This window comes from Rhineura floridana, chromosome 7 (genome assembly GCF_030035675.1).
Source record: "Rhineura floridana isolate rRhiFlo1 chromosome 7, rRhiFlo1.hap2, whole genome shotgun sequence".
NCBI lineage: Eukaryota > Metazoa > Chordata > Lepidosauria > Squamata > Rhineuridae > Rhineura > Rhineura floridana.
Genome location: NC_084486.1, coordinates 78,352,524 through 78,372,562, shown reverse-complemented (window position 1 = coordinate 78,372,562; position 20,039 = coordinate 78,352,524). Strand labels below are relative to the sequence as shown.

General features: G+C 42.8%; 1 protein-coding gene across 8 annotated transcripts in view; it reads right to left on the bottom strand.

Moving 5' to 3' along the window:
• The window catches only part of XPNPEP1 (X-prolyl aminopeptidase 1), a 56,479-nt gene that overhangs the window by 33,164 nt on the left and 3,276 nt on the right, over positions 1-20,039 (bottom strand). For 6 of the 8 annotated variants that reach the window (XR_009764019.1, XM_061636061.1, XM_061636059.1 and 3 more), the window contains exons 2-3: positions 7,363-7,488; positions 2,982-3,045 (exon numbers count right to left, since the gene is read on the bottom strand). Coding sequence is in view for 6 of the 8 variants with exons in the window: in XM_061636061.1 (XP_061492045.1) it covers positions 2,982-3,045; positions 7,363-7,479 (181 nt within the window). In the remaining 2 variants the exon portion in view is untranslated. Of the gene's footprint in view, positions 1-897; positions 999-2,981; positions 3,046-7,362; positions 7,489-17,377; positions 17,472-20,039 lie in introns of those variants that run through there. The other 2 variants (XM_061636062.1, XM_061636063.1) reach the window with 2 other exon arrangements.

Here is a 20,039-nt window from a genome sequence, read left to right as displayed (position 1 = left end):
AGTTTAGCATGCTCTATAAACCCAACAAGCCCACCATGGTTAATCTTAACCATCAAACACAAAACCCACATCAAATAAATGTGGGGTTTTTTGCACCAAACAAACCACAGTTAAGGTAAACCGAAGTGTTATGTTCAGATGAACCAGCACGCTGCAGTTAACCTAAACCAGAATTGAAAGTTTCAGAACTCCTCACAGCCATGGTAGAAACAACCCTAGACTTGTTGCAGCTCATTCTTGTCACACTAAACTAAGAGGTCTTGCAACACTCTCATGTTTGTTAATGTAAAAAAGTTAATTAGGTTTAGTGCAGGCCAGGGACAAAGGACCATACCTCTTTCACCCCTGCATGAGTGTCATCAGGTCAAATAATGAAAATATACATCTCCTTTAACCATTTGTCCTGATGACCCACATACACATATTTTTATATAAACACACATTTACACATATTTGGACAGTCTTGTAAAAAAAACCTAAACTGTACATAAAAATATTTTAAAACTCCTAGAATGTGCATGGCTGCCCAGCACTGTTTTTTTTTTAATTTACTGAAATTATTTACCTTTAAATTAGTTTCTTAATTAATATTAGATATTTGAAAAGAAAAAAAATGCTGACTGTACAAAAGGCTCTCGTAGCAACAGCAGCAGATTATGCACAGTCCATGAAACAGAGGATCAGATCAAAAGGATCCAACAGGTAAGGGAAGATCAAAGCATAATGATCAAAATGGAACAAGAGGCAAGGATGTAATACCTCTGCAAATAAGGACAAAAGTCGTTTGGGGATTTAATGGCAGGCATGTATGATCAAGAGAAGGGAGCTGATAGGACGCCACAGCTCCTTGTGATTAGGCTTCCATTAGAACATTGCATGCAAAGTCTGAGTACTTACACCTGGACTTGGTTCCTTGCTAACCCCCATTTTACAGGAAGAGGTAAACAAACTCCACAAAATGACTAGCGTGATGATAGTTCCATTGCACATAAATCAGCCACACAGCTTGAAATGAAACCTAGATCTCATAGCTGCAGTTTAATACAGGACACATTGCTAAACAGAACATGCTGTCCCTATGCAAGATAAACAAGGTTTTTCCCGCCCATTAACTGAGTTTCAATGCCCAGCGATTTCAGAAACAAAAAAATGTTTTTTAAAGAAGACTGGACTTGGCTAACCAACATTGTTTACCGCTAATCACTGATCTACCGAACTAGAAACAAATCTGTTTCCACTGGCCTGACGGAGGGAGAAAGAAAGGCAAGCTGCAATCCCAGTATGAAATAGTTAACAAGATTTTTTACTTTATTGAGGGTCATCTGGGGGTTGACAAAAGCTCATTACTATACTGGTATTACATCACCATTCCAGCTGGTGTACATGCTGAAAAGGGAAGGGACAATTCAAACTTTTCCTTCACATTTCTTTCAACCCAGCACACAAACTGCAAAGCACAACAGTTTTTCCAGAAGTGAGTTTTTCCACCCACCCACATACCAAAGTTCATTAGCAATCCTGCTATAGACTTGGGGCTCCTCCAGACATCCTTTTTATAGCACATTCTTGATGATTTGTGTTCATTATGCTATTGGGATGGTAACAGGTGATCCTGTTTTCAATACTTTTAGTGCCTGCAAACATTTTGCAGCGATCACACTGCTTTGTTTTCAGTCAGTGCATATCCCGTAACTTCCTGGTGAAATCACTAACTTTTTTTTACCACAAAAGTCCTGGTTTGTTTTTGTCCCACTTTTGTTGCAATATAGCCCCTCCAGACAGCAATAATGTGGTGGCATTGGGGAAGCATCGAAAGACAAACTAAAGCAGAATAAACCCACCACTGATGCACTATTATTGTGTCAAGAACATGTTGCAGATTACATCCACAATTAAATACCAATCTGGAGGGGCTCTACACAGTCAGAGCACATATGACGGAATAGATACCAAGTCTGCTGTGGCAGCTGTCTATGCTGCATGGATGGCACTGACTCCACCCCTTAAAAAGTTACACACAGCAGCGTCCAGGTTGTTTGGATTGGTAACCACTCCTCCCCAATATATAAAAGCATGACGAAACAGACATTGGCATCTCTTCCCCAAAGATTTTTAAAAATGAATACCACAGAGTCCAAGCTGAAAATGTTATTAAGATTGCAAACCTATACACCGGGGTGGGGAACCTCAGCCCCAGGGGCCAAATAGAGCCATCTCAGTCAGCCGTGCCCAGACAAGCCCTGCTTCACCCCAGGTGTTTTTGTCTGGCTGGAATGTGCTCTTCCACTCTGATAATGCCTCTTGCTTGTCTGGGTGGCAGATAGAGAGAAGCTTGTGTAGAAATTGGCCTACTGTACAAAGGTAAAATTTAAATCCATTGTTCTATCCGCTTTTGCCTCTGGCCCTGGCCTTCACTGGCATGTGACCCTTGCAAAGTTTCCCAGAAGGGAATGCAGCACTTGGGCTGGAAAAAAAGTCTGCACCCCTGCTATACACACTTACCCAGGAATAAGTCCTATTGAAGTTAATGGAGCTCACTTCTGAGCAGGCATGCACAGGATTGCGCTGCAAGGTTTACAAACCTATGTTCATTTGTTTGAGCTCTAAGTGGTAGTTTGTGAACAATATTCTACAACAACTTTCCCAACCTTTGGGTCCCCAAATGTTGCTGGACTACAATTCCCATCATTCCTCGGATGGTGGTAGCTGCAGTCAAACAACATCAGGAAGACCACAGGTTCCCCATCCCTGTTCTACACATTTCTGCTTCACAGAGATTTTTGTTTATTTCTACATGGAGATTATGAAGTGGCCACATCCAGACTGTATGCATGTATAAATAAATAACTAAAAGTGCACAGCAGTTTAGCGAAAGATGGAAAGGTTTTCATTGTGCCCTCTGATAATCTGAGGAGGATCTTGGCATTCAAAGCTAAAGAACTGCCAAATGTGATAGGTCAAGCACAGTTCTGGGAACATACCTGCTGAGCCATCAAACCCGCAGATGAACTCTCTTCGGCAGTCACAGGGTGCACTGTACTCACTCTAGGAAGGTAAAATAAAAGCAAAAGTAAGCCTCATGATAAAGAGCAGCACAGAGAGGCACCAAGAGCAGTAGACTGTGCTTACAAAATTAGCTGAGATATTTAGACCCCATGATTATTCTTCATTTGTTTACTTCAGATCTACAGTACTTTTTGCTCCAACATTTCTCCCAGTGCTCATGTTTATTTCACTCTCGGTCACCCTAGTGGCCAGCCAAACAAGCCAGGCCTTTGATGTGGCAACATGAATGGAAGGAACTCCCCCAGTATCTTCTGATCCTGGAAACTGCAATATACAATACTTCAAATCTGTAACCTTTGCTTTGTTTTACTGGCATCCTCTAACTAGTTTTTACAAGTAGTATTTGAAAACGTAAGTCCCCTAAAAGCTTCCCAGCAGGATTTTCAGTCACTGCAACTAGGTATTCCAGCCTTTTCTATAAACTTTAACCAAGGAGACCTAGAAATCTTTATTGCCCCCATGTACTCCATGCAACCCAGCACATAATTTGCTAAGGCAGAACCTTTTTTAAATAAATAAATAAAGTAGCTTTTTAGTTCTTGTGTTCACAGAGAAACACTTGGTAAGGCAGACCCTAGTGCAAACATAATACTGGCTCTTTGCAAACCATGGTTTGCAAATTGGAGGCAATCTCGGAAATTCATCCCTCTTCCCTGTCCTCTCTACTCTTGCTGGCTACTTTTCTTTTCTTTGTTAGCCTTAATCATGGGTCAGAGTGATATTTTTGGCAACAGTAACCATACTTAAGTTAACCAGGTTCTCTCTTAACCAAGGTTTACAAATTAGCTTCAGGCCCTGATTAAAATGGGACATCTGGTTAGCATTGGCACAAATGTAGTTTTCAATGCACAAGGCAGAACTAAAGCTCTATCAGCTGCCTTCCAGCCCCACAAAGAATTTATGAAAATAACAGTATATACACATATAAGCTTACTCTGAATGAGATAGTTTTGCCCCCCACTTGAAGCCTTGCTAAGCAGCACTGGTAGAAAATCAGTTAATTCCTTATTACATTTTTATCCCACCTTTCCTCTGAGAAGTTTAGGGAGCCATATATTGCCATTCCTACCCTTTTATCCTCACAACAGTCCTATGAGGTAGGGTTTTGATACTGACCCAAAGTCTCCCAATGAGCATCGTGACCAAGGGGGCGTTAAAACCCCGGTCTCCTTGGTCACTCTATACGGGCTCTATGCACATTTACCAGTGTCACAGGAATCACAGCTTAAACCATGTAAATAGGGACAAGGTTTTGCTGAAGCCATAGTATGTAGCAAACCTAATGGATACATAATAAGCAGTTTTCATGTCCATTCACTTCTCTGAACAGAACAAACCTGATAAACTTGCCCAGCAGGAAAAGCATTAATGCAAGGTCTTACTGCATTCCACTAAAGCAACACAAAGGAATGAAGAATCTTGTAGGTCATATTCCAAGATTCACAGAAACATGTTAAAAGCCTAGCAAGCGTAACCAGAGCGACAGGGAAGCAGCCTCGGGCAGGAAAAGAGGCGCCTGTGGGAGCTGTAAAAAACAAAACAAAACTCTCTCACCTGTTGGAACGGAGAACAGAATACCTGTATGCTTGCTTGTTTGCTCACTATATTAGACAAAGAGCACACTGCACTGGCACACGGAGGGACTGTTCATTGCATGCAGCATGAAATATGGACAATGGCTACTGGTCATGATGGCAGCATGCCTCCAAACAGTAGTTGCTGGGGAATGCTACTTGTGGGCATCCATAGGCATTCCCGCTGTGAGAACAGAAGGCTGGACTAGACAGTCCAGGCCTTCGCTGTGATCCAGCAGGGCTCTTCTTGTCTTAATATGCCACAAAACCCAGCTTTTTAGACCCTCATGCATGTCTACATTGGTGGAATACAAAGCAAATAGATGGAACAGAATTACTGCACTGGTGAAAGTTGATTTGCTTGATGCAGCTTTTCTTTCCCGCAGCCGGGATGATGGGGCAGAACAGCACAGCCGCCCTTCTGACACTGGCATTGCTGCAACTTACAGGGCAGCAGCAAGGTTGGGACTGCCACAGGTACACTAGCAGAGCCAATCCAGTGCTCCCTCTGGGGCATCTGTGCAGCCTGACCTTTGCTGCTTCTCTGCCCCACCCCAGCCCCACCTACGTCAGCTGCCGCGATGCCAGTGTCAGGAGGACAGTTCCACAGCTCTGCCTCACCACTGTTTTCCCATACATGATGTCTTTTATGGTCACCGCAGAAAATCAGAGGAGCCAAAGGAGTCTCCGTGATAACTGAACAATCTACCACAAGCAAACTTATTCCTTCTTTTAATAAGGATTTGCAGCTGTGTATTAAAACAGAAGCTGCTTTGTAGTGGAAATCGCATAAGATTCCTTCCTTCGCTACCTGTTTTCCACCCATGGTTATAAAAGAGCAAGTCACCACAGATGGGAAAAGTTGCTTTAACTTCTTTAGCCCCTTTTTCAAGAATTTTTTTTGTTTTTAAGTTTTCTAGAGCAGGGACGGCTGGGAATATGGCTGCATCCAGATCTTCAATGTGTGGTTCTAGAGCACCTTCAAATCCCTGAAGTTGTAAAAAGGCCTTTCACTCTGGGGATTTCTAACTGTGCTGCTCAAGCAGAACAGCAGCACTACCAGGAGAGTGAAAGAGCAGGGGTGAATAGAAAGGCAACTTAAGGAGCTGGAAAAACTAACACTCATCCACCTAGCTGTATGAGGCATTACAGGAAAGAGAGGCAACTAACATAAGACAGGCATCGCGATCCAAACCTCCAGTCCTTGTTTTAGGTCTAGCCAAAATATAAATTCTGTGCTAATGAGAAAATCTGCTAATGAGAAAATAATCTGCACCAAAGCAACCTAAATCCTGTGCAAAGAAAAATATGAATTCTATAAACTGCATAAATTATGCAAATCAAGACACATACTGTGGCTGATTCTACTTTTCTGAGCTGAACCCTAGTTCCGTCTTTCTGAGACGTAACTAGGAATTACCAGCACATCAACCAATTTTGGACATAATGACAAAGCATTGTTTATCATTACATGCACAAACCTTGGGCTTGCATTTATCCTCCACTCCTCTCCTCCTCTGGCACATCTGTGAAGAGATCTGAAGTTTTCACCTCAAATTTCAGTTAACCATAGTTCAACATTACATCTGAGCCCTAAACTGTGGTTAAATACTGACTACAATTAGTTGAAACAAGCTGGTTTCATAATCTATGAAGTTGGCTTGTTTCAACTAACAATAGTTAAGGCTAGCCACAGTTTATCTGGGTTTAGACGCAGTGCTAAGCTGTGGTTAAGCAAAAACAGATGTTCCAAACTCCTCCCCCAGGCCACACCAGAACATGAGAAAGGAGAGTATAGGAACTTGAGGCTTTTTCTCGTAATGGTAAATCATTGTTTGTTTCATCTGGCCACTTTCAAGCCTACTTTTGTAGCCTATGAAAAAAGTCATAATTTTATTTTTAGTGAAAGTGAAGAATCTTAAAATGCTAAATGCTGTGCTCAAAACAAATTTCTGTGTTTGCGCAGCAGTGTTATAGATTCACTCAATACACACATCCTCATGACCATCACCACTGCTATCCAAACATCCTCATGAACTTTAATCGCCCACTGTTAACTTGAGGAACATTTGGATTGCAGTTTTGACCAAGGGGCAGATGTGTACCTGGTGAATATCCATCTACAGCAGACCACATGGGCAAACACTACTACCTTGTGCTGGTCTACAGCCTATCCCTGCCTTTCCACACCACAGGGTATGTAGAACCAGTGCCAGGTATGTAATCCACATGATAAGAGTCCTGAAATTAGCTACAAATTAATACACCCCCACAAAAACACAGGTCACTTTAATATTTACAAATAGGGATTAAAACATTAAAAAATAAGCATACTTTGCTTTCCTTCCTATTCCTGTTACCATTTTTCCATTCCATGTTCTTCTTCTGTCTTGGGTACCTACATCCCTCTATTACCACTTTTTGCACACACACACCCCAAAACAGTATCATATACCCACTTCACTCACTTCTCATGCTTCTGGTGCCCCACCAAAAGCATAAGAAGTTGTCCTCTGGACATGCCTCCTTTGAGAATTACTACATAAAGCCATTCTTGGTTACAATTGTTTGGGTTTCCTTTCATTTTACACTAGAGATATGATAATCCATATTTACAAATGAAGCACTCTTGGTTAAGAGAACCTCAACCCTTATGCTCTTTCTTTGCAGGAGCAGGGGGAGGAATTGCACCAGCAGAAGACCATTCTATCAAATCCCATACCTGATGTGCATCTCCCGAGGGCACAATGTAGGCTTGGATTGGCTCTGGAACATATTTGGAGTTTCTCATTGCTTGCCGAAGCTGACGAAGCAGCTCTGTAGTAATCTTTGGAGCCATGTTCCTATTCTGAATTTAAAAAAAAGTCTTAGTTACAGACCTGTGGACATTGTACCTAAATATTTCAAATACGTAAAGGAAATCCCAAGGTCTCCAAACAAAACCTGCAAGTGAACTCTCTTCCCCCTCTATTTCTTATCCTACAGGGAATTTTGGTGTAGTGCATCTTGACCCCACCTGCCCTCGGCTGGCTGCACACTGACTTCCATGATGAGCACTTGCAGACCTTGCATTTGTAATTCTGAATTGCTTGGCAGGGGATGGCTATTGAGTGGCAGATTGGAGGAAGTACTGTGTATGGGAAGCATACAAAGATAAAGAGCAACAGATGCTTTGAGGCATTAGAGAAGGACAAGGACACAGAACAGGAAAGAAACAATTCACAAGCTGCTGCTGCTGCTGCTGCTCTCAGTCATAGAGAACGTTTCTGGAGCCAGTCACTACTTCCTATCAGCCATCATAATATAATTTATTGCCAGGAACAGCCAGCAGGTCCTACAAACCCTTATTTCTCAGGGACAGTTTACCAAAGGGAAGAAAACATTTTATTTTTCAGGTATGTATCTGGGAGCCCTACCCTTGCAACATTCCATATACATTTCCCAATATTCAAGTAAGTGTGGTGTAGTGATTAGTGTTGGAGTAGGACCTGGAAGACCAAGGTTCAAATCCTCAGTCAGCCATGACCTGACTGGGTGACCTTGAGCCAGTCACTGTCTCTCAGTCTAACCTACTTCACAAGGTTGTTGTGATGATAGAACAGGGAGGGGGGAAACATCTACACTGCCCTGAGCTCCCTGGAGGAAAGGCAAGAGATAAATGAAATAGATAGATAAATAAGAAACATGACTGGTTTTATTTTGATTTTTAAAAATGATAGCGGCAGATAATTTTGCTGAACTGGTGCTGGAGGAAAAAGATTCAATAGAATTATTTTTACACCTGACTCAACAATAGTTGTAGTTTTTTTTTTTTTAAATAACTTTAAAATGATGCAATTCTGCTTTCAACAAATTCAATCATGCACCAAGGTGAAGCTCACTACTCATCAGAGGTTCCAAGTACCCCCTTCCATTTGAGAGGTTATGTTCCACAGGAGCTGTGACATATAGAAATTAACCACAAACAGTAACAAATTATTCTTTTATGGTAGAATCCAACTGGTATCACTGCCCTCACAGAAGGGCTTTTAGTCCAGCAGGTGTCCACTAACGGAACAGAAGGAAAAGAGATTTTTGCCGATTTCTTTTCCCCCCTGAAGCCCCCAGGACTTTGTGAAAATCAGCTCCACAGAGGTAGGGACCCTCCACAACACGGAGGGCTGCAGCAGGAAGGAAGAAATCGGCAAAAAAGGCCCTGTTCTCCTTAGAGATGTGAAGATCCAGGGGGAAAATGGGAGGGAAATGGGGAAAAAACTGTTTGTTTCCAAAGCCTTTTGTTTTATTTTGTTTTCCCCTGGAAAAATTGAAAAATGTTAGGCTATGGCATATAAAAGGGTACAGAAATTTGTTTCAGTCTGGGAAAACCTTCCATTTTTTGAAGTCCATGGTAAACATGATGACAAATATGAAGAAGCAGAAACTGATAATGATAGTTCAGAAAATGAGTTCTGATTGAATTGAGTCTTGGTTTCTCCTCATCTTTTTCTCATGTCTTTTTATGGAAATTGGTGTTTTACGTCTGCTTGACGCTGTGAAGAATTGGAGGAGACATAATTTACAGAACATATAATAGCTTTTTTTTAGCATAATGTTGATGGTTTCTTCATTTGTTTGTTTTTTCCTGCTCCTCATAAATTGTCAAGAATTAATGCTAGGTTGCTTGCAGTTCAACAGCTTGTACCTCCATTTGGAACAAAAATGTTTTAAATTTTTAAAAGTAAATTCAGTGTAATTGACTGAATAATCTGTACTTTTAATATATCAAACATGTTGAAATTGGCAAACCAAGTTATACATATTACATTTTATGTTCCTAATGTAAAAAAAATGGCTTTCAATCTGTAAAGGATGCTTTAAAAAAGTATTGCTTAATTTTCATTTTTCCCAAAATTTCTGTTTTTTTTCCTCTGGGGAGGAAAGGTTTTTTTCACATGGCTTCAAAATTTCCAGAAATTTTACATCTCTAGTTCTCCTTCATTCAACAGTGGTGCCTCCATCCTATGAGCCTAATTAGGCCTGGCAGTGGTCCCAATTTCTCCCATGAGGTGATTTTGCCCAGGCCATAACCATCCACTCCACAACTGACATCATATATGAGTTGTGGGGCAGTTAAAGTCACAGCTACAAAAGAACAATCAGGAACCATAAAATTGTTCTGATTGTTCCCTGACAAGTGCAGCTTATATCTGACACCTTTTAAATATGGCACTATATTAGGGTTGCCAGGTCAGAAGCATCCCAAAACCTGAGATTTTAGGGGCGGGCCCAAGTGATGTCATGGGGCGGGCCCGAGTGATGTCACGGGGTGGGCCTGAGTGATGTCATTAAGCATGATACATTAAACATCAATCACAGTTGCTTGGAGCATACAATTAAAAAAAAATCTGACTGGAAATTAAGCTAGACATCTTAGCTAAAAGATGGAGCCTGGGTAGGGAACATTTAATCTAGCCTACTTGCTTTCAGCAAGAAGGGTTTAAGTGCCTTCAGGCCAGGCCAGTCACCAGAAGGTCACTGTAGGAAGAAAGGAGCCTAGTGTTGTGGAGATATTAGATGGGAGCATTCGGGAGTAAAGATGGATGCCCCTGAAGGCTGCAATTCTAAACACATGTACTAAGGGACTAAGCCCACATAGAACTCAACAGGACTTACTTCTGAGTAGATATAGTTTGGATTGTGCTGTTGGTAAAGCTTGATTAGGGATCCTCTGCAAAGACATTCATATCAAAGCAGCGTTGGCAACCTCCTGCTTGGAATGCCCTGCCCTTATCTTTTAATGTGGCTGCTCCAAACTTCTTTACAGATTTGACCCTTCACTTCAGACAGAGGTCTGAGAAATGAGTAAGAAGATTCTCTACCCTTTCTGTCTGCATAGATGCCCTCATCCTTCCCCTGCGCCCAGCAGAAGCTCCAGGCCAGGCGGGACGCAGTGGCATCTTATAGAGGACACCCTCCCCTTTCATGGGGTGTATGATTTGACCTGGCCCAGAGCGGATTTTGGGGTGGGCACCCCCAATTACTTATTTTTCCAGTATGTCTTTTTCTACTTTGATTTTGTATAGATGCCCTCTTCTGTGCCGTGTGCCCAGCAGAAGCTCTGGGCCAGGCGAGACGCAGTGGCATCTTGTAGAGGACACCCTCCCCTTTCCTGGGGTATATGATTTGTGCTGTCCCAGAGCAGATTTCGGGGTGGGCACCCCCACTTACTTATTTTTTTCTATGTGTTTTTGTCCATTTTGATTTTGCATTGATGCATCCGTGCGTGCCCGGTGCCCAGCAGAAGCTCTGGGCCAGACAGAATGCACTGGCATCTTGTAGAGGACACCCTCCCCTTTCCTGGGGTATATGATTTGTCCTGGCCCAGAGCAGATTTTGGGGAGGGCACCCCCAGTTACTTCTTTTTTCTTGTATGTTTTGGTCTGCTTTGATTTTGCATAGATGCCCTCATCCTTCCCCTGCGCCCAGCAGAAGCTCTGGGCCAGGCAGGACGCAGTGGCATCTCATAGAGGACACCCTCCCCTTTCATGGGGTATATGATTTGCCCTGGCCCAGAGCAGATTTTGGGGTGGGCATCCCCAGTTACTTATTTTTTCCTGTATGTTTTGGTCTGCTTTGATTTTGCATAGATGCCTTCCTCCATGCCCTGCGCCCAGCAGAAGCTCTGGTCCAGGTGGGACGCAGTGGCATCTCATAGAGGACACCCTCCCCTTTCCTGGGGTATATGATTTGTCCTGTCCCAGAGCAGAGTTTGGGGTGGGCACCCCCAGTTACTTATTTTTTATGATTTTATGACATCATTATGTATTTATGATAATATCAGAAGCCTGATGATTTTGAGTACATAAATGTATTGTTATTCTTGACAGGGAGAGTCCCACAATCACAGTGATATATCATACAGGGTACCCCAACATATATTTTGGGGTTCAGAGACATGTTAAGTTTGGTTTGAAGTTGCTGTAGTTGTCAACTCTTCTTTTTTAGTGTTTTGAACTTTCAAGCAAAATAAGGAACTGGGAATTAGGAACCAACTTCAGTGTCATATCAGTTAAATAGATTAAACAGTCGCGGGGGGCAGCTGACATTTTGGTGTATATCTTGGGAACCAGACCACCTAGAAAAAATTTTTTAAATTGAAGCTGAGAGTCCGGAGATTAAGGGGTGCTACCCAAAGAGCCCCCCCAAAACCAGAGGCTCCGGCCAAAAACCGGAGACCTGGTAACTCTACACCATATGCAAGTTCACTGGGATTGGTTACACTTGGGAACTCCCTAGCAGAGCCAATCCCTGCTAAAAGAGTTGCTTGAAGACAGTGTCAATCAGCTAATCAGTGGTAACTTCAACCACCACCACCTAGGACTGGCTACATTCTGAAGTTTCCAATCAGGATCCATCTTCCCAGGCTAACAAGGTTCCCTACCCCGATGCCTCTGGGGGATAAAAACCCTTCCATGTGTGCAATAGTAGTGTGGTTTAAAATAGGTAAACACTTGGTGAGAAAAGTTTTATGCTGGTAGTATAGATATTACAAATCACCTTGGTATTTCTTCTTGAAATGAAGTGATATACAAATTCTTTTAACAATAAGTTTAATTATGATAATTTTAGTTTATTTTTAATAGTATTTAACTGATTTTTAATGTTTTGTAAACAGCCCAGAGGATTTGGTTGATGAGCGGTACAGAAATGTTATCAATAAATAAATAAGACTGGATTTTTGGGAATGCACCTATCTAACGGGGATATAAGAGCTACTTTGGGCAATTCAAATTCCACAGATCACTGAATCTACAGGGCCGCCATATAATTGGAATATACTGTATGTTTATATATTTAATTTATTTTTATTTGTTTATAAAATGCATATCCTGACCCTCTTTATAGTTGATCTCAGGGCAGGCAACAAAATAGAATGCAATAAAATATAAAACACAATTAAAAGACTCCAAATAATTGATAATACAACAGGAAAAGAGCAGAACATTTAGCCCCGTCTCACTGTGCAGGTGACGTACGTCCATATTCAGAAGGCCTGGCAGAAGAGAAAAGTCTCCAGCTGGAACCAAAAATGTACATTTGTGCCAATTAAACCTCAAAGGAGAGAGTATTCCCCAATTGGGGTGCTGCTCCTGAGAAGGTCCCCTTGGCAAGTAATAGATCCTCTGACCACATGTAATGATAGTATTACTAGAAGGGCCTCCATAACAGATTGCAAAGTATGGGCAAGATATTACAAGGAGAGGCACTCCTTCCGCTAACTGGGTCCTAAGCTATTCAGGGATTTATATGTTGAAGTAAACGCCTTTAATTGGGCTCAGTGACAAAGAAGCAGCCGCTGCAGATCTTTCAAATCTTTACATCATCCTGCGCAGAAAGGCTGCTGCGTTTTGCACTAGCTGGAGTCTCTGAACTGTCTTCAAGGGCAGCCCAACATAGAACAAATTGCAATAATCCAAACGGAAGCATGAATAACTGTGGCCAAGCTATCCTTGCCCTGGAATGGTCACTGCTGGTGAACCAGCCAGAGCTGGAAAAAGACATCCCATGTCAGAGGCTACCTGGGCCTCTAGAGACAGAGTGGAATCCAGAAGTATCCTCAAGCTATACAACTGATCGTTCATGGACAGTGCAACCCCCATCCAGAACAGGCCTTCTTCCTATTTCCCAGACTGGGGAATCATCAACCCACAGTACTTCCATCTTGGCCGGATTCATTTTCAGTTTCTTGGCTCAGAAGCTGCTCAGAAGCTTCAGAATTCAGTATGGAAGCTGACAGTCTCAAAAATTACCTGAATTGACAATGCTTTTTGCTGTAGTATTTGGAACTCTCTGAAATGTAAAGCATTCAATAGCACACGGTGCTGAACAAATTCAGTATGTGCCCTTCAGCAGCAGTATCCAATCCTTTCACTCAAGCAAGACACCACTGGAATGTCTGTCTGTTATTTGGGGGCTCATCTGGTGCCTCCAATGCAGAAGGTGCAATTTTTTTCTTTATAGTTATTATTATTTACTAATTTATACACCACTTAATGCCAAAATAGTCATGCGTCCTTTATTCCAGAAAGCAACACAGGATTGTAATATTTATCCCAGATTATAATGCAGGATTAAAATCAGCAGGCTTTGGCACCAGTTCTCATGGCTCCACTGCCTGGGAGATTGAGGTTATATTGGACTATTCCAATGATGATCAGAAGGAATAGTCACTATACAAAATTATGCAGACATATCTTCAAATTAACCCAGGCTCATGTCCACATTATTAATTTGGCATTTACAAAGAATGGCGGAAATATGTGAAAGGGGGCGGGGAGACTAACACGTACAATAAACAAATTCATGCTGGAACTGGCCCTCAGTAAACTGCCATCAAGCCACTAATTTTAATTCAGCACGATGCAGCAGCTAGAAGATCATACTAATTAGGAACATGCCATCTGGTCAGGGTAACCATATTCCAAAAGGGACCAAGTTTCTATCTTTGGAAGAGCTATGCTGCAGAACAACATTTTGGCACGTGCAGGGTTTTTTTAAAAAAAATCCAACATCGCAATGAGAAAAATCTGTATCCGTGGAAACTTTTTCTTCTTCTTACTTAAAGGAAATGAAGCTGTTTAGGAGTAAGATCACCTAACATTCTGCATGGTCATCAGATGTGTTCTAGTCTCACTGAAGCCCACAACTATATTGCCAAATTACTGAATCCCTTCCCAGGATTTTATCAGAACTTTGTTTGCTTTCGCATGAAGACATTGCTACTTAAAAGACGGTGATGGCTGGTGTCCATTGGGACAGGTAGAGCAGAAAGCAGAGGCCAACGTTAGGTAAAGCCAGAGCCAATGACAGACGGAGCCAACGAGTTTGAGTTTTGCCTCCATCCTTTGAGTTCTACAAAGACAACACAGAGGCAGAGGAGGAGGAAGCTGACAGGCAGTGCTAACCCCTGATCTGGTTGTAAGTAAGGAGACAGGCAGGTGGGGGCTGGCTTATGGCAGACTATGCTTGATGGGGCAGTGATGCATTTGCCCTAATGGACCAGCCTCCTTTGTCGACAGATATTCAATAGCCAATGGTCTTGCCTGCATATCACCAAGTCACCATCTACCATGGCTAATGATTGGTTAATGAAATAGAAACAGCCTAGAGCAGCCAAAGCCCGATATTAAACATGGGGTTATACCAAGTGCTAACTAAACCTCAGCAACAGTACAGCACTTTGCCAATAAATGTGGCTGAAGTGCTGTTTTGAAGCCCAACCAGCTTGTCTTCTTCTATTGGCTGGAAAGGAGAATTAAGAATCTAAAGGCAAATGGCATGCCCCAAAACAGATATCTAACACAAAAACCTCTAGGACAACTTAAACAACACATGACACTAGCTTTAAAAAAAATAGGCAGGGTGATATTTCAGTTGTGCACACAAGTAACTACAGTAGGGCCCTGCTTTACAGCAATTCGTTAATACAGCAGTCTCAGTTAGACACAATTAGACTAAAGCCCCACTCATACAGTGCTTGTTCTGCTTTTACGGCGGTTTTCAGGCATCGCGCACCATTTTATTCAATGAGTTCCGCTTTACAGCGGTTTTCGCTTTACAGCAGGGGTCTGGAACGTAACCCACTGTACGAGTGGGGCCCTACTGTAATTTGCTTTAACTTGTCCACTTTTGTGGATTTTTTTAAAAGTACATTTTCTTTATGAAAAAGTTATCCCAGTAAAAATCAAGGGTGCTCCTGTACTAATACATTCAGTTACAACATTTCAGAAATGTTACAAGCATTTCTCTGGAATGGTTCGCTTTTGAGGGCCAAACCAAATGTGACATTGGGAGATTTGTATTCAGATTGTCTATGTTTTTCCCAAAGGAAAAAGCAGTTACATGGAGAAGGTGGCAGAACTGGATTGGGGCCACAACACTGGGGGAAGAGGGTTAACCCTTCCCCTCCCTTCACTCATTTTCCAATCTAAACTTTTATCCCTTGAAATGCTATGCTGCCCCCCAGAAAGGGGGGGGGAGAAGCATTCAGCAAGAGCGGGTTTTTGCTCGGAACTGCCAGGGTAAAAGGCTACATTTTCTCCCACAGGACAAATAGCAGCTTTAGATGAGGCATTTTGCATCAGGAAAATCCCTCCGCCAGCATAGCATTCCCAGTCAAATTCTCTCATCCCTCCCCCTATGCCCCGAGCTGCTTTAACCTTTGAAAAAAGCTGCCCTATCACACATTTAGTTTATTCCCGAGTCTCTATCCCACTTCTCTTCACAACATCACAAGCCAGGTCACTGCCCCAAAACTTCCTGAAGAGCCTCCAGTAGCCTGGTTGGACAATACTGGACTATTATTCTCACTGTTGTAAACTAGCTCCTTATATCCTTATTGCCAAGACAAAATTCAACTGTCAAAGGCCCCCTTTCTACAATAGCTACAAAGAAAAAAAAATGAGGACTAGAACATAATATAATATAAAATATAATATAATAATATTATAGCTTCTGCCAGACTTCCAGATGCCTCAGGGCCTAAAATCTCTTTCCCACTTTTCTTCTCTCCCACAAGTATCCGCTGATGTTTCCCTACTGCAGCTTCCATCTTAAGAATTCAGTCTAAGGAACTAACAGATTAATTCAACTCAGGGGAAGCCAGCAGAAGGGGTTCCAGGGAGGAGGAGCCAGCAGGAAGCTCTGTGGCATCCATTTGTCATTCAGGAGCCGCCAGAATGTTGGCTCAGCCAGGAGCTGCACACAGGAATGGAAAAGAAAAAGGTGGCTCTCACAAATACCCCTACCAGTGAGTAAGCGCTCTCCATAGCCTTCCATTGTAATTATTTTCTTAGGTCACTCTTTTTCTCTGAGTAACTTTGGCCCAGTTCAGGACTCACAGGAGTGCTCCAAACATGAATTGAATGTTGCATAAGTCCCCCCCAAGCCCCTCCTCCACCACACCCCCAGACCATCCTTTTTTTTGTAGCCTCACACTGACTTACGCCTTCCCTTATGCTTTGCCTTATGCCACCCCTTCTGCCAGGCTGGGCTTCCCTGGTGGACCCCTGGCTGAGCTGGCAGGGTCCCGGCTCTGCCGCAGCTGAGCTAAAGTGAGAGGCTTCTGTCAGCGGAGCCAGAACCCTGCTGACTCAGCCAGGGGTCTGCCACATCCAACTCCCCTCAGGCTGGCATAAATATGAACTGGATTGTACCCTAAGTCCTTTTGAACTCAGGGGAACATATATCACAGTTCAAGAGATTTCATCATTTTTTTAATAAATTAAAAAACAGTTCACAAGTCATAGCAATTTCACTTTTTTCATGGATGGCTAAATACTATTTTGTTTGTATTTTCTTAGGAAAAATAAAGTTATTCACTATCATTTTCTTAGGTGACTCCTTCCTGACATGAGAGGGCCATACTAGCACAAACTTCAAATTGTGTGTAACAAGGTCTGTTCAGCCTCTAGCAAACGGGTCTGCTCTTTTTCTCTCTCCCATTTTCCTTGGGTGGCCACTTAGTTCAATTTCACTGTATTCCCAGAGGTACAGATCACCTCCACCACTTCGGCAGCGCTGATTATAGGCAGGCAGTAAGTTTTAATACTTCCCCTGCTTCCGTTTGCCCCTGTGGTATTTAAAGGCAAACAAAGCTGGAATTAAACAAAATTTTCTCATCAGTGTAAAATGCAGCCTCAGTCTAAAGTACTCCCTTTCCAACTACAAAACCACAATCTATAAAAGGCCCCTATTACCTGTCCTGGGTAGTCCTTCCTTGGAATCCCAGGCTTCCCAGCTTTTGAGAGCACAAATACTATTCAGCTCCTTTCTTCATTAACTCAGCAGTACCTGATGGAGCAAAGGGCAAAACTTCAAAGGTACAAACTTTTTTCACAATAAACTTTCCCTTCTCACCGTGGCTAATCTCAAGTAACAATCTTGCAGCAATAAGATTGTTCTAGTTCCAATTCACAATGGCAGAACAGAAATCAAGGTGACATAGTACAGAGGGGGCTGGACGCAGACCTGGGCTCAAATTGCTTCTCAATCAGGAGGCCCAAGGCTACATCAGGGGCAACATTTGCACCCTGGGATACCACATCGTAACCACATCTAAAAGGTCATAAAGAACTCCCTTTTTCTGCAATATACTATTTATTTATTAATTTTCTTTATTTAATATATTTTCATTCTGACTGTCCTCCAAGGAGCTCAGGATGGCTTAGAAGGTCCCACCCCCCTAATTGCTTAAAAATAACATCCTCAGAGGAAGCTGCCTTAGTTAGACCACTGGTCCATGTAGCTCAATAATGTCTACACAGTAACTGGCCATGATTTTCTAGAGGTTTAGGCAGGACTCTTTCCCGGGCATATGATGTGAACTGGAGACCTTCCTTTTGTATGCAAAGTAGGCACCCTACCACTGATGTACAGCTCTCTAGCCTCACAAAAGTCCTGTGGTGCAGGTTAGGCTAAGACCGTAGCCGGTATACAATCACCCAGTGAGCTTAATGGCTACATGGGGGATTTCAACCTGGATCTCCTCATTCTTCGTCCAGCACTCTAACCATTATGCTACATGGGCTGTATGCTAATTTAGCTTAGCTAGTTTGCAGAGCAATCCAATTCAGGGGAAGCTGGTGTAAATTGTGTTGTACCAAGAGAAGCCAGTATGAAGTTCCACCAGATCCAATTGCCATTCAGGAGCTGCTGGGTTAGCTGAACGCCATCTCAGCCAGGAGCTGTGCACAAGGACCACAAAGTAATAGCCTGCTCTCCCAAATACCCCTACTAGGGAGTAAGCCCTCTCCATTGACTTCTACTGCAATCATTTTCTTAGACAGACCTTTTCCCCAGAGTAACCTTTGCCTGGATTGGGACCTGCAGGAGCACTCCAAACACAAGCTGGATGTGGCCTAAATCCCTTCACCTTGGCCCCTCCCCTGACATGCCCTGACACGTGCCCCTTTTTCAGCCTTTACACCGGCTTATGCTGGCTCCACTTGTGCCGGTTTCGGCTGAGCTGGCTGGGTCCTGGCTCAGCTGGGCTGAGGAACTCCCCTTACCCCGGTGTAAATGTACTTTGGATCGCACCCTTAATTTATCTACACTGCTTTTCTATTAAAAACAATCAAAACAGCTTTCAACAAAAATACAAAGTATAATCAAACTAAAATAGGATGACATAATAAGCCAAAGACCTAAAAAACCCTAAATATAGCTAAAAATACCCCAACACTCTAATATTATTTATGGATTTTATTTATAGATTTATCTGCCTAAAGTACTTGTATACCAGCTTTCTGATAAAGCATTCAAAGTGCTTTGAAGAGTGAAATACTAAATGGGATAAAGGGTGGTCTATAAATTAATCAAAAACAGAAAGTATAAAAGACCACTCTCGCCCCAGAATTCACTCAGGGCAATGGTGGTCTCTTCAAGAGCTAGTGGCATGAGATCTCTATCCTAGCTTCACCTCTTCCACCTGCTGTTGGGATACTCTTGGAGTCTTTAAGTAGCCTCTGGGAAGACAAGCTCTCCATGAAATATGGAGAGTATATGAAATAGCTTCTTTATGAAAGAATTATTGCAGTTCCTACACTGGCATTAAGGAAATGAAAGGCAGACACTACACAGGGAGTTATGTCATTAAGACCTATTCTGACCTACATAAATGAGTTATAGTCCAATTATATGCATGTTTCCTCAAAAGTAAAACCCACTATGTTCAATATGGCAGGCAGAGCAATCCAATTCATGGGAAGCAGAAGGGGTGCCGTCGGAGGAGGAGGTAGCGGGAAGCTCCACAGCATCCATTTGCCATTCAGGAGCCACCAGGCCAGCTGAAAGTCGGGAGCTGCACGCAGGAACAGAAAATAAAGAGCTGGCTCTCGCTAATACCCCTACCTGCAAGTAAGTGCTCCCCATTGACTTCCAGTAGAATGATTTTCTTAGACTGACCTTTTTCTTGGCATAACTTTGGCCCAGATTGGGATCCACAGGAGTGCTCTGAACAGGGATGTCCACCCTCCTTGGACACCCCCCCAGAAAACCCCTTCTTCAGGCCTTATGCCGGCTTCCACCTGCACCCCTTCCACCAGGCTGGGCTTCCCCAGTGGACCCCTGGCTGAGCTGGCAGGGTCCTGGCTCTGCCATGGCTGAGCCAAGGTGAAGGGCTCAGCCGGGGGTCCACCATATCCAACTCCCCTCAGCCTGCCATAAATATGAGTTGGATAGTACCCTTATTCAGTAGGCGTGCATAGGATTTCAGCCTGAGGCATAAAGCTGATGGATACAGAGCTTTTCACTGAACAGGCAGTCATGTATAGATTTAAGTTTTTCAGTTTCTCTACTTCAAGAAACTGAAGTACCTGGAGCCTTGAGTTTAAAAATACTGATTTTAATCAAGTCGAGCAT